Consider the following 14,074-nt stretch of genomic DNA (forward strand, 5'->3'; position numbering starts at 1 on the left):
AAAATAGAAAGATAGAAAGAAAGAAAAAAAAAGTTAAAAATATATTTGAAAAAGACAAAAGAAAAAAATAGAAAAAAACAAAATAAGAAAAAAAAAACAAAAGGAAAAGAAAAAATTTTAAAAATAGAGAGAAAATAACTTGAATTAAAAAAAAAATTCTTCTTTTCTTTGAGCTGCTTGTCGCTACGTGTTCGAGACAACGTGGAGCGGTCGACGTCCTCAAAAGAGTTTCTTTATTTTTTATAACAAAAAAGGGAGTCGCCACCAATCCTTTTTTTAGGGTGTGATTGGACACCAAAAATAAGTAAATAAGTTTTTTTAAAAAAAAAATTTGTCTACGAAAAATAGAGTTGGGTTCAGGAGTCATCTGTGTACGGAGAATGTATTAGCACCCCGTAGCACCCATTTAGAAAATGGTGGCCAAACTTAAAGGCTTGAACAAATAAAAAAAAATTTAATTATGTCTTATTTCCTTGCTCATCACTCTCATATTTGAAACAATGGTCCCATAAAATAAGTAGAATAGTATTCCATTAATTAGACTATATTGAGAAAAATTCTCCACCTCAAGAAAATGAGAAATTATTGCAATTTCTCAAAATCTATCATAGGATAGTCTTCGAACAATTTTTTTAAAACAAAATTGATTAAATTCATTTTTCATGAGATCAAATCTTGGACTCCCAAAGATATCAATCCCTTACCTCAAGAATCTAGAAATAACGGACTCTCAGAAAGTTCTAGATTCCGTCTTAGGATTTTTTTGGCGAAATAGGAATGAGTTATTAAAGAAAATGTTAATTAGGAAAACTTATGAAATATATATTTTTTTTAAAGAAAATTTAAAATGATTGTTTTAAAGTAAAATTTTTTAAATGGTTAAAAGAAAATTTAAGAGAGACTTCAAATTTAGGGTCAATAAGAAATAATGCACAAATGGAATCAAATATATCACACGATGGATTAAGCAAGTAAGATAAGATTTTATTTTTTAAAAAATATTGGAAATCGATCTTGGACTCCAAAAGAACTGATTTCCTCGCTTCAAGAATTTAGAAATAACGGACTCCCATATATATTTTTGGATGATAAAATGTAAAGATAAATATGATATAAAAAAATAATTGATGCAAAATACCATGATAACATTGTAAAGTGTAAAAAGTATTCCTAAATTTAATACTACATGATAATAATTATTATGCATGCAAGGAAAATAAGTTAAAATAAAAATACATAGAAACCGTAGACAACAAAAATAAATAAATAATAAAGGGGAAAGAAAAAAAAGAAATAAAGGAATGAAGAAATAAAAGAAAAAGTGAAAAGAATTTTTTTTAAAAAAAAAAGTGTGGCGGCAAATTATAATAATAATAATAAAAAAAAAACAGTAATTATATAAATAAACTAATAATAATAGGTTTTAAGTATATATAAAAAGTAATAATCATTTTTAAAAGAGAAAAAAAAATTAAAAAACAATAATATAAAAAAATGTCAATAACAAATAATAGATATATTAATAATAATAAAAAAAAAAAGATATAAGAAACTTAAATATAAATGCGTAATCTTCTTATTTTTTTATATATTTTTTTAAAATAATAAAGATCAATGTTTTTTAAAAAGTCTTGTGACTTTTTCTTTTTCTCTATTTTTTAGAAAGAAGAAAAAGACCAGTTTTTTTATTAAAAAAATTGAAAGTAAAAGAAAGCAAAAAAATCTATATATTTCTTTTTCTTTATCTCTATCTTTAAAGAAAAAAAGAAAAAAAAATCAAATCCCAAATAAAATTACTTGTGGTTGAGGTGTGGATCCTTGGGAGAGTAAATCTCTACCACATGCAACCTTTCACAAAGTCTATTTTAATTAGATCTGATGCTAAAGAGAAGTAAAAAAAAAAAAAAACAAAAAAAAAACATAAAAAAGTGAAGATACTAATGTTATGAAATAAAATAAACTAACTTTTGCAGAAGTTTATCTTCCAAATGGTAGAGATTTTCTAAAAAAATTTCTCTAAACGTTCTCTATAGACTTTTTTGTAAAAAACAAAAAATTTCTTCTCCCCTTTCTAAATGACAAGAGTCCCTATTTCTTGATGGGTGTACCACAAATTAGGAAAAGATAATAAAAACAAAATCAAAATTTGATATTATATTAAGAACGTAAATTTTAATTTTTCCTAAAATGAAATAAATGAAATATTATGGGATTTTGTAAAAATAAAAATTATTTACTTTTTCTTAAAATGAAATAAATGAAATATCACGGAATTTTGTAAAAGTAAAAATGATTTATTTTTTCCTAAAATAAAATAATTTACTTAAAACAAATTAATTTCTTTTTTCCTAAAATGAGTTAAAAAGAAGATTTTATTTATTTATTTATTTTTAAAATGAGTTAAAGAGAGTTTATTAATTTCTTTTTTTTTAAAAAAAATGAATACAAATAAGTCGAGTGTGGTATTATTAAAGTGATTTTCCTTTTTGTTTCTTAAAATAAATAACAAATATTATTATATAAAAAATTCTCTTTTCTTTTTTAAGAAAATGATAAAAATATGTAGGATAAAATTAGGTGGCTACACTGCTACCATTCAAAAAAAAAAAAAAATTTCATGTCTCTTAAATTGTAAAAGGAATGATTTTTGTTCTCAACATGCTTCCCTATTTATATTTATAGGGTAGGAAATGTGTCAAATCTTCATTTTCTTCCCCAACTTCTCAACAAAATTGAAATTGTTAAGATTGGGTTAGGAGTTGGGATTAGTTCCTAATTTAAATAATAATAACAAATAAATTTAAAAGATTTAAAATATATATATCTTTTAATTTTTTTTCTTCTAATTAAATCCATGATTAAAAAAATTTGGAGAACAAAATCCTAATCATTTTGTTTTTCTTCTAATTCACGCTAATTCAATTTTTTTAAAAAAAAAAATTAGCAAAGTTTTCAGTAAGTCATTCATTCTTTTCATCACCATTTAATGCTTCTCCGAAGCTGCTAGGTTCTTCGTTATCATCTTCTAGGGAGTGTTTAGAAATGCAATCAGCCCTTGTATATCTTGATGGTGGTCTAGTTGTTCTTCTTTCTCTATCTCTTATTTGAAGAAAATCTTCTAGATTTTCTACTTGTCTATCTATTCTGTTTTTTAAGGTACTTGGAACATCTGTTGGTTGTGGTTGGTCATCAATATTCACTGAATCTTTATGATATTGATAAATTTTGACATAGGAACTAGGAGTATGATTTTGCACTTCTGTTTGCTTGCTTGTTTAAGAGTTCTTGTAAAACTCATTTTCTTTGAAAATCATATCTCTACTAATCAAGCTTTTGTTTGAAGTAAATTCCCAACACTTGTATCCTTTCACTCCTTCGGGATACCCTATGAACATACATTTTAAGGCTCTAGGTTGCACCTTACTTTGCTTAGTATGTACATAGGTTATCCCATCCGAAGGTTTTCAAATTTGATAAGTCGGGTGGTGTACCTCTCCACATTTCTTTAGGGGTCTTCATGTTAATAGAAATGTTAGGACTTCTATTAATAGTGTATGTTGCAGTGGTTAAAGCTTTTGCCCAAAAGGCTTCAGTAATTTTGGCTTCTGATAGCATATACATCTAACCCTTTCCATCAGTGTTCTATTCATTCTTTTTGCAACTTCATTCTGTTGTGGAGTATATGCTATTGTCCTTTGTCTAGTAATTCCACACTCATCACAACGAGAGTTAAAATTGTTGCCTAGAAATTCTAGGCCATTATCAGCTCTAAAATATTTCACCTCTCTTTCAGTTTGAGTTTCAACTCTAGCCTTTCAAGTTTTAAAACATCCAAAGGTTTGATCTTTAGGTTTAAGCAAATAAGTCCATACTTTTCTAGAATAGTCATCTATTAAAGATAAAAAGTTCATGAAGTCTCCCCAAGATGTTATTTTAGATGGTCCCCAAAGATCTCCATGGACATAGTCAAGAATGGCCTTTGTAGTATGTTCTCCTTTAGTGAACATCATTCTTTTGGACTTTCCATACACACAATGCTCATAGAAACTGAGTCTTTTTGGTCCTCTTGCTTGAATTAGGCCTTGCTTCATGAGCTCATTCAAACCTTTCTCACTAATGTGTGAGAATCTTCTATGCCATAGTTCCATCTCAACATTCTTTTATGTTTCTGACAATAGGACATATTTGGGTTGAGCAACTCTTTTCAGCACATAGAGGCCATCTAAATTCTTTTATGTTTTTGACAATAGGACATATTTGGGTTGAGCAACTCTTTTCAACACATAGAGGCCATCTATTTTCTTTCCAATTAGGACACTTCTGCCTTCTTTTTCTATCTTCAAGGTTTCTTTTTCTCCGGTAAATGTACAACCCTGATCATCAAGCATTCCTAGTGAAATTAGGTTTCTTTTGAGTTTTGGAACATGTCTAACATCTCTCAAAAGAACCTCTTTGTTTTTTGTTAATCTTAATAGTACTGAGCCTCTTCCAATGATTTCACATTCATTGTTATTACCCATGTAGACTGAGTATCCTTCCTCTGATTTGTAATCAACAAATCAGCTCTTCTTGGAAGTCATATGGTAGGTACAACCTGAGTCTAAAACCCAGTCTCCCTCCTCAGTTTCAATTTCCATGGCCTTTTTATTTGCAGCAGCAAGTACCTCAGTATATTCATAAGGCTCTTCTCCAGCATGTCCTTGATATCTGCCATGTTCTCTCATCCTCTTTGAGTCATCTCTTCAGTGATCTCTATGTCTGCTTGATTCTTCTCTTCCATATGACTTAAATTTTCGACTATCATCTCTTCTATTGTATCTTCCTCTTTTTGGACAGTTTTTCTTGAAATGTCCTTCTTTGTCACAGATGAAACATTTCAATATGGGTCTATCTCTGTAGTTTTTGTGGTTTTTATTAAAAGAATTCTTCTTGAACTGATTCTTCCCCTTAGAGAAAAGGGACTCAGCACTCCACCATTCTTTCCCTCTAATTGAAGTTCTAGCTCTTTGTTTTTTAAGGCAGTAATGACAGCATCTACTGAAATTGATTCTCTTCCATATTTCAAAGTTGCATCATGTAAAGAATTTATTAAGATGGCAGCCTCGCTCTCGATCCCAAGTTTTTCTCCCGATTGATTGAAGTCATTTGTCAATTTCTTGAATTCATCCAAGTTCTCATTAAGAGTCTTGGACTGATTCATTTTGAAAGAAAAGAGTCTCTACCTCACATAAAGTTTGCTTGGTAGATCTTTCTTGTCATAAAGAGTCTTTAGTTTCTCCCATATCTAATATGCTGTATTTTCATTGATAACTTGACTTAGCACATTATCTGTGATATTAAGAATTAGGATTTCATAAGTTGTCTCCTCCATGCTTTGCTTTTCTACTTCAGTCACTGCGTTGCTGATAATTTCTCTGGGCTTGTATAACCTTTAATGCCTTTTAAGAACTCAAAATCGCTTGAATTCTTTCTGCCCATAGAGTAAAATCTCCTCCTCCATTAAACCTTTCTATTTCGAACTTTGTTGTAACCATTGTAGAACTTTTTAGAAAAAGAAAATTCAAGAACTAGGCTCTGATAACAATTGTAGAAAAAGATAAAAGCACTTTTCTTTCTCCTTTGTTTAATTATTTATCTTTTCAAAGTAGTATTTATTGCATAAGGGACAGTTGGCCGTCCTTTTTCTCTCTCCTTTTGGGACTTTGCAAAAGAGGCAAAGGTAAGTTACTTCTCCTCTTCCTTCATTCTTTTGTCGTGCAAAACGTCTTTGATCCTTTTCTTTTCATTCAAGCTTTGTTGTTTTTTCTGGAATCAACATACAGGATCAATAATGAAACTGCAAAGTGCTTTTAGAGAGAGTGAAGAGAAAACAAAGGGATCGTAATACAGAGATTTTAGAGTGGTTCGGTAAAATCACCTACAACCACTTTGAAGACTATCAGCTTTATTTCCTTTCTCTTTTGCAGAAATTACAAGATGAATAACACACAGATAAGTGTTTTAGTCTCTCTTCTTTTGAAGTGTAGAAAATTATTAAAAATTAGTTAGCAATTAACCATAACTAATTTTTAACTTCTTGAACTGTTTTGAACAGATCCAACAAACGGAAGTTGAGTTCAAAGCTCTAACATACTTACAGGAAAAATAGCTATGCTACGCCAAATTGTCAAAGTTATCAGAAATTTTCAGGGGAAAATCTCTAAGAAAACTTTTAAAAAAACATTCATTATTTGTCATATTTCTTAAAAAGATGAACAAGTTAGTCAACTTTTCTGGATTTATTAGAAGTTACCGAGATCTTATGTAAAGTTTAAACGAGCAAGTTCTAAGAAATGATGATAACCAGATCTCTCAAAAATTGACCAAATCAAGCTTTTGGAAAATGTTGGCATAGCATGGATTATTTTTCTTCCCATATATATATTTGTGACCAATGGTGGTATTTGGAGATAATGTAGGGGGTAATCTTTGAGAGTTTGGAAGTAAGATATGATCTTGGGTTGGGTATGAGGAGTTTATGAGCTATATAAATTGAACCCTTGGAGCTAAGGTTTACAAAATGTATAGCTTTTTTTGGGGACTTTTGGGAAGAAGATAAATTTTGTAATAAGGGGTATATTAGACTTTTCGAAATTTGTGGGACCCTCGCCTCTCCTATTTTTAAAATCCGAATTTACAAATTTGTCCCAATATTTAAAACCCCAGTAGGACAATTTAAAATAAAAGAGACAAAATCTAATTTATTATCTTGCATGCAAAATATAAAGACAAAGCACTATTGAATATTGGAATAAAGATGAAAAAAAGCAACAATTTTTGTAATACACGAAGATGTAGAATAACCACATTTTACCCAATTTTTCCAGCAGAAGCTCTTCCTCATCATTCTCCCCCATCTTAATATTTTTTAAGACACAACTCCTTTTGTATGTTTTCTTTAAACAAACCCCTATTTTGCCATACACGTATGTATGAATCATAATTCCCTATAGTAAGTATCTTGATCTTGATCGGCTAACTTAATACAAGCTTAACCTCTAATTTACATATCTTTTGAAAATAGCAAACTTCATACAAGCTTAACCTCTAATTTACATATCTTTTGAAAATAGCAAGTATCTTTCTTTGACTAAAAGAAAAAAGTAATCATTTTTATTTATGCTTTTTTTTGTTATAAATAAACAAATAAATATTATAAATGTTTCGAAAGCTATTTGAGTAGTTATTAAATATTTGAACTTTTTTCAAATCTGACTTATTCTCAAAATTAAACCCTTGAAAAGTTAGACCAAACACATCCTAACTTAACAAAAAAATATATATACACAAAAATGAGAATAAAAAAACGGTAGTATCTATAAACCTTTAAACCTACCATCCCATATTCTACATCACAATTGTACTCGGTAAGCAATACTAGTGCCTACAAACTCTTGAAAACTAACAATTCAACTGATAAAGAAGATAAAGTTAATATAAGTAACGGATCAGGTTTGACACAAACCGAAAGGGTCTTGGTAAGAAAACAAAAATATCCTATATATGTGTGTATATTGAAGTACTAACGATAAGACTCGGGAGAGCCAAAATCAGAAGACAAAGGTGAAATGCGTTGTTCATGATCTTCCACTACCTTCACTACTTCCTCTATCTTTTCCAGAGCCTCGACCATGGTTGGCCTTCCTTCAGGGTAATGAGAGACACAATCTAAGGCAATAAGCAGAATAGAAAACGCCCATTTTTCAGCATTTCGAGCAACTTCTTCGTCGAAAACTTCACACGTCCATTCTTCTCTTACCTTGGCTCTGACCCATTTGGGGAGATTGATGCCATCTTTTGCTACCATTTTTCCTGTTAGTAATTCAAGTAATATGATTCCAAAGCTATATACATCGGCTTTCTCAGATAGCTTTTTCTCCGGGGCTGTATACCCCTTGGAGGAAAGAAGATGAACTCTCTTAGCGTCTAGAAACTTTGTGATCCCATATTCGCTGATTTTTGGTTCATTGTTTTCGTTCAAAAGAATGTTCGAAAGTTTTAAATTCCCATGTGGAATGGAGCCATGTGTATTTGATCTTTGGTATATAAAACCCACACCCTTTGCTATTCCACATGCTATGGATAGTCTAATTCTCCATGGGAATTTTTGCTTTCCTTCAATACAACCTGCAGATAACCCATAAGTCAATCAATGAATCTTGGTGAACAATCTTTTCACAAGTGAATTCAATGAATTTACAATAAATATTTGCTCACTTTTAGCTTACACAATTATTTGGTTTCAGAGTAAGTTGTATAGAAAAGCGTCAAGTCAAGGAGTAGAACCTCTATTATTTGTTCATGTGTTGAAAGTTTCGCAACTAGAGCATACTGCACTTTGGCTAATAAAAAGCTAATTTCAGACCAATAAAACTAATTAACCTCTTCACAAATCTGTATAAGGTTTGATCTAGGTAATTCGTATAGTTTTTCTTAACACTCGGGATTGTTAAATTTTACTTTAACACAGGTGAAAATGGCTATGTTTTGTAGAATTAGAAAAGCTTTAAGAAGGGTCTTGCAATCTTTACTTACTCTCAAGCATTTCATGCAGACTTCCACGTCGCTGGTACTTGTAGATCAGTAGTTTCTCATCCTTTGCTGAATAATAACCCACAAGTGGCAAAATATTCGGGTGCCGCAAGTTTCCTATTAGCATCATGGTTTTACGAAATTCATCAAAGTTTATCTGCATTTTCCTCAATGTTTTGACAGCATAATATTGGCTTTTTAACCTAACCTTGAAAAGACTAGTGCAGATATCCAAACTTTGTAAATCTGCTGTTGCTTCAAGAAGGTCCTCCACTTTGAATTGTTCATCTTCTTCATTAAAGAACATGAGTTCTTGCTGGCCTTGAAGGGATTCATCTGGTTTATCTACCTCACTAGACATGGCTGATAGAGCAGCAATAGGAGACTTCTGAAGGGCCTTATCAAATATCTCTTTTTTAAGTGCTAACTTTGAAGTCCTCTTGCATACTAGGAGTGACAATATTAAAAAGGTTGCAGATCCAACGATAATGATTATCAACAACATTAACTTCTTGGAGCCAAGCCAGTGTGCTCCCCCACCACTATCAGACTTACTACTTTGTGAGCTAGACGGGACGGGTGTCACAGCTTTTACACTGGGATTGATGATGTCTCGCCGAGCCACCCATGATCTAAGAGACTTTCTATGCATCAACTCCTTGAATTGAGGTGAGGTGGTAGTAAAGTGATTGTTATAAATGTCTATTCTCCTAAGGTGTTTGAGTTTTGTCAGAACAAAAGGTAACTCTCCACTCAAATTGTTGTTGCTAAGATTCAAGTGAATCAACCTTGTACAGCATACAATTGAATTAGGAATGTTACCTTGGATGTTGTTTTTAGCCAAGTTAAGAACTCTTAGACTAGAAAGCTTGCAGATAGAATCTGCATCAATTCTGCCACTGAGGTTCGATTTCTCAAACCTGATTTCAACAACAGCACCCTGAGGGCTATATTTTACACCTTTCAACTTACTCAAGTGCAGATGTTGCGTTGTTTCGTTCGTGCCAATCCCAAGCATGTCTTGTGGGTCAATGGCTTTGATAAAGCTAAGAAAAGCTTCAGATGCTGATAAACCACCATCAGAACAAGCTGTGAATAATGGAACATATACTGCTGCAGACATCAACCACAACAGAAGCAAAAATGAAACCATACATCTATGCATCTTTAGTCTTTAGAAGACTTGAAATATTTTCAACAGAGCATGATGAGACACAAAGATGATGAATACAAATGTAGTCTATACTATCCAAAGATTTAGGTATTATTCTCTACAACATGTGAGATTACCAATGCGGCTATACCCAGGATATTCAGCACTAAAACGTTAACTTCTATGTGATAATGAAATCATCAAAAGCAATTCACACCATCAGATTCAATGCCCTAAACGCTAATTAGTCTCTACCACATCAATTGAGAAATTAGATGCCTTGAGATTACCTATTACACAACACGTATTCTGATATATCACCATCAATTCAAAATCTACTATTAATTTATAGTTTCAATGGATATTCGCAATAATTAATTGATGGAAAACTTTCGATTAGTTGATCTGTAAGACCAAACTACTCACAACATTGAATTTCTACCATCTTCACCGCCTCGATCGAAACGTAACATGCGTACCTGTGTTTTCTTCCGTACTCTCACAGAACCCCTCCAGTCCAGACCTCGGTTACGAATTGGAGCGTTTGGCATTCAGAGTTCGTAGTCGTCGTTCTTCACCGTCCGACGGCGTCACGACCGGACTTTCGTGAACGGCCGCCCAATTATGGCGGGGACATCGTTGAAGTTTCTCATCTTCAATTGTTTCCATGGTGCTTCTATCCCGTGTTTCTGTTCGGATATTCGGTTTATTCACCCCGCCGGGGCCAGATATCGAGTTCCGAAATTTGTGTGGACAACCCATTCAGCTAACCTAATTTTCGAAATGATCCCCTTTGAATAAAAAAAACGTCAATTCATCCTCCGTTTACATCTTAATAATACCAGATTATGAATTTTGCACTCACCATTATTGTCTTTCGCTCTCGAGTGATGTGATCGATTTTCAGAGTAGACACGATTTGACAATCTTTCTAGAAATAAAAATGAATAATTACATTAACCCTAAACAAACAAACAATCGTGTTATCTTTGAACTGAGCTTCATTTCAATGGTGATGAGTTCTTCACAACAGTGTTCTGTTGAACGGAGTTTCCAAAACCCAATAGGCTTTTACACAACCGTCTTTAATAATTGTCTTCCATTTCTAGGTGTTTGTAGGAGTGTCCAGAAAAGGTATGAAACGAGCATTAGGCAAAACTGTGTTTGTAGAGTGAGAGTTTGAAATCAAAGATGAGTGAGATAGAAGGTTACAATAGAGAAGGAATATAAAAGGATGTAAAGCGAGAAGTAGTGAGAGACTTCGAACGAGCTAGAGACATGTTAGCAAGCGAGAGACTTCGAACTATGTTTAGTTTATGTTATCTGAGAATCACAAATTTTATTTTGGTTTGCAGATGACACAAAAGTGTTACTTATTTGATACTGAGAGAATTCTGATGAAAACCAAAGTTAGTATATTGGAGGTGAGCTGACAGAAACTATTGTGCATATAACATTAAAGTATGAAGAACTTGTTGCTCGCATCTATATAAATACAAATGTCATTATGCAGGTTTTGACGTAGTAACAAGAGTTAAATATAAGCTTTCACTTGGAAGCCCCTATGCAGTACATAAAGAATGATAATGACATTGCCTATTATGCCATCAATAGAAAATATTGTCTATTATGTCTAACAATAAAAAAAAAAAAAAAAATCAAGCATAGTCCTTGTTCACTATCAAATGTATTGAGGAGAATCGTAAGTGGAGCTTATGTGTTGTGAAACTACCAAGGTGATATGTTTAAGATCACAAAGTATACGAGTTCACACAAGTGTTCTATTGGAATTTTGAATCATGACAATAGACAAACAATTGTTGAGGTAATAGACTAGTTGATCAAAGAATAGCATTTGAAATGTACCTCTTCAAAGCAGAATGAATAGTTGAGATCGATGGACAAAATGTTAGCCTCTAAATCTTTTTAAAATTGCTGAAACAGCTACACTCGAATGAAAATTTCAACATCTAGCAACAAATAAATATTATTATTTTACACCTCACCTTACCTGACTAGATGACTAATAACGACGCGTGTGTAGGGATATCAACAAATCCACATTTGTCTATCTTTTCACCCCTTCTAAGACATTGGTACCCCTTGGGACACAAACCCACGACTCAAGGTAAAGGATATTTAAGGTGGCTTTTATTTACTAATCTTAGGAATGCGAGAATCTCATTTTAGAATGAAATAATATACATATGTATTTTAAATAATTTTTTCATTACTTACCCTCATCATTCACATTTTAGCCTTTCTCAATCAAAGTTATGTTGGTTAGTACATAAATTTCATGAGTTGATGTTATTGTTTTTCATTGAGACCACTGATGAAAAAAATATTTGGCTCATTTCTATCACCCCTAGAAATAACATCTTTTGCTCGTGTATCAATATTCTTTTTTGTGGGTGTGTTTTTAAAGGTTGTTTCTTAATAGATTTGTTGAACACTCGTGAATATTTGAAGTCTAGTATGATCTGACTCAAAAAAGTAGAAATTTAACATCATCGTCGTCCATTAATCAGATTGGTGTAGACTCATAATTCAACTTATATTTCATTCTCATTATAATTGTGAACCACAAATTAACTTTTTTGTAAAATCCTATACACGATCTCTCAATTCACTATGTTTCAATGTGCTCCACATTATGATACCATTCAAACTGAGCTTTTCTATAGCATTGTTCCTTATTATCCCATGAAAGAATAGAAGCTTCTAGTCCATCCTTAAAAAAATGATACAAAAAATATATAAACCCTAGAACTTGTTTTTCTTTAAACATACTTTATAATTATACTAGAATTATTATTGCTGTTGTAGTTAAAGAATTGTTGTTGAGTAGTGTGGTGATTAAAAGATAAGAAAGAAAGAAAGAGAGAAATCAAGTTAAGTTAAAAGAAAAAAAGAGAATGTTTAAATAATATATGAACGCCAAGGGTTGTTTGATAAGTGACTAGGCGACAAGGAAGAATTTGGACAATGCCATCCTGCATCCAAGGAGCATGGGTGTTGACATCAAGTGGGCGACCAAGGGTCATTGTATGTCCAACCCAAGTCATGTGGTTGTGAGACCCGTATCTTAATAAAATGGTCATTTTGGAATATAAGAAGTTTAGAGTAAAGGAGTTTGAAGAGTTTTTTAGGATTTAGGCATTCTGATGCTAGAAGTTGAGTTAAGGCTACGCGAAGTAAAGAATAAGGTGAGCAAGACTAGCCAAGTGATTAAGGATGACTAATCTATTTTGAAGATTAGTATAAAGAGAAACGAATTGACAGTAAAGGGGGATTATGCAAAGATCATTGGTGTTATTCTACTAAGAAGAAGAAGTATTAAGCGAGAAGAAGAGACCTGAAGTTAAGCGTTCTGAAGGAAAACTTAGTGTAGAAAGTGATTTTTCAACTGTTTCATGTTTTCAAAGCTTCCTTATGAACTTCTCGTTCATTTGTAACACTTCTTCATGTCTAATGTTTATGAAAGAATGATTATTTTAAAGAAAGCTCTTAGGTGAAGTAAAGTTTTATACGTGATGAATGTATTGTATTGTATGTTATGTTTGCTATAAACCATTAGTCTATCCTATCAATGAAGCTAACTATTATGTGCACATAAGGTGTAAAGGAAACCATGTAGAAAAAAATTGCATGGTGGAGTGAAGCTAGCCAATGCATAAATGGAGCGTGTTGAGCTTAGTGGCCTAAGCAATAGGGAGTGAACTAGGATATTCTCCAAGGGATGTTGTTGATGAAAATGACATCACAATAGTCTATCAGAGGGAATGGTTTGTGTTCTCTGTGAAAGGAAGATGGAAAATACTGTGTGTTTAACGTTTTATAAATATGATGTTGACGCCATGTTTGTGAAAGTGAATTGTTTACCCAAAAAGGTTTTCAAACTATCACTCACTAAGTCTTTGACTTATGTTTTAGGTTTTTCCTCCCTAAGTGATCAGGTGTTTCGACCAAGTAAAGGAAGGATAAGACGAGTTACTACGCGTGGAAGCTGAGCAAGCGATCTAAGCTCTTTTACCTTGCATTTCTTGTAAATAGGAAATTATTTTGTTTTATAGAAGCCTTGTACTAAAAGAACTACATCTCAATTTTGTGGGAGCGAGGCAAGGCATTTAAGTTTAACTCATTGTAATGAGGAATTAAGGAAAGTGTAATTATAGAACGCTTGGTTCAAGTAATAAAAAATGGTTTGTTACAATTGCAGTTTATTAATATTTTTCCACTGCATGATAAAGTCTAAGTTTAAGGATTTAATTGAGCGTTCTGGTGATTCATTTGAAGTATCAGAGCTGGTCAAGTCACGTAACGTGTCGCATTGCGAGTTAAAGGACA

General features: G+C 32.2%; 1 protein-coding gene across 5 annotated transcripts; it reads right to left on the reverse strand.

Annotated features, from left to right (window-relative positions):
- Positions 1–7,332: 7,332 nt before the first annotated feature.
- On the reverse strand, positions 7,333–11,094 carry LOC101208348 (probable leucine-rich repeat receptor-like protein kinase At1g68400). 5 transcript variants are annotated; one of them, XM_031889437.1, is made up of 3 exons: positions 10,590–11,094; positions 8,575–10,515; positions 7,333–8,166 (listed from the first exon to the last, which is right to left on the reverse strand). In XM_031889437.1, the coding sequence occupies exons 2-3, from the start codon at positions 9,734–9,736 to the stop codon at positions 7,562–7,564; spliced, it is 1,767 nt and encodes a 588-aa protein (XP_031745297.1). In that variant the 5' UTR covers positions 9,737–10,515; positions 10,590–11,094; the 3' UTR covers positions 7,333–7,561. The 5 variants fall into 5 exon arrangements, with proteins under 5 accessions (XP_031745297.1, XP_031745299.1, XP_031745298.1 ...); XM_031889439.1 differs by having other exon boundaries at positions 8,575–9,636; positions 10,204–11,091; XM_031889438.1 differs by having other exon boundaries at positions 8,575–9,681; positions 10,204–11,091.
- Between the last annotated feature and the right edge of the window lie 2,980 nt (positions 11,095–14,074).

This window comes from Cucumis sativus, chromosome 7 (genome assembly GCF_000004075.3).
Source record: "Cucumis sativus cultivar 9930 chromosome 7, Cucumber_9930_V3, whole genome shotgun sequence".
Lineage (NCBI taxonomy): Eukaryota > Viridiplantae > Streptophyta > Magnoliopsida > Cucurbitales > Cucurbitaceae > Cucumis > Cucumis sativus.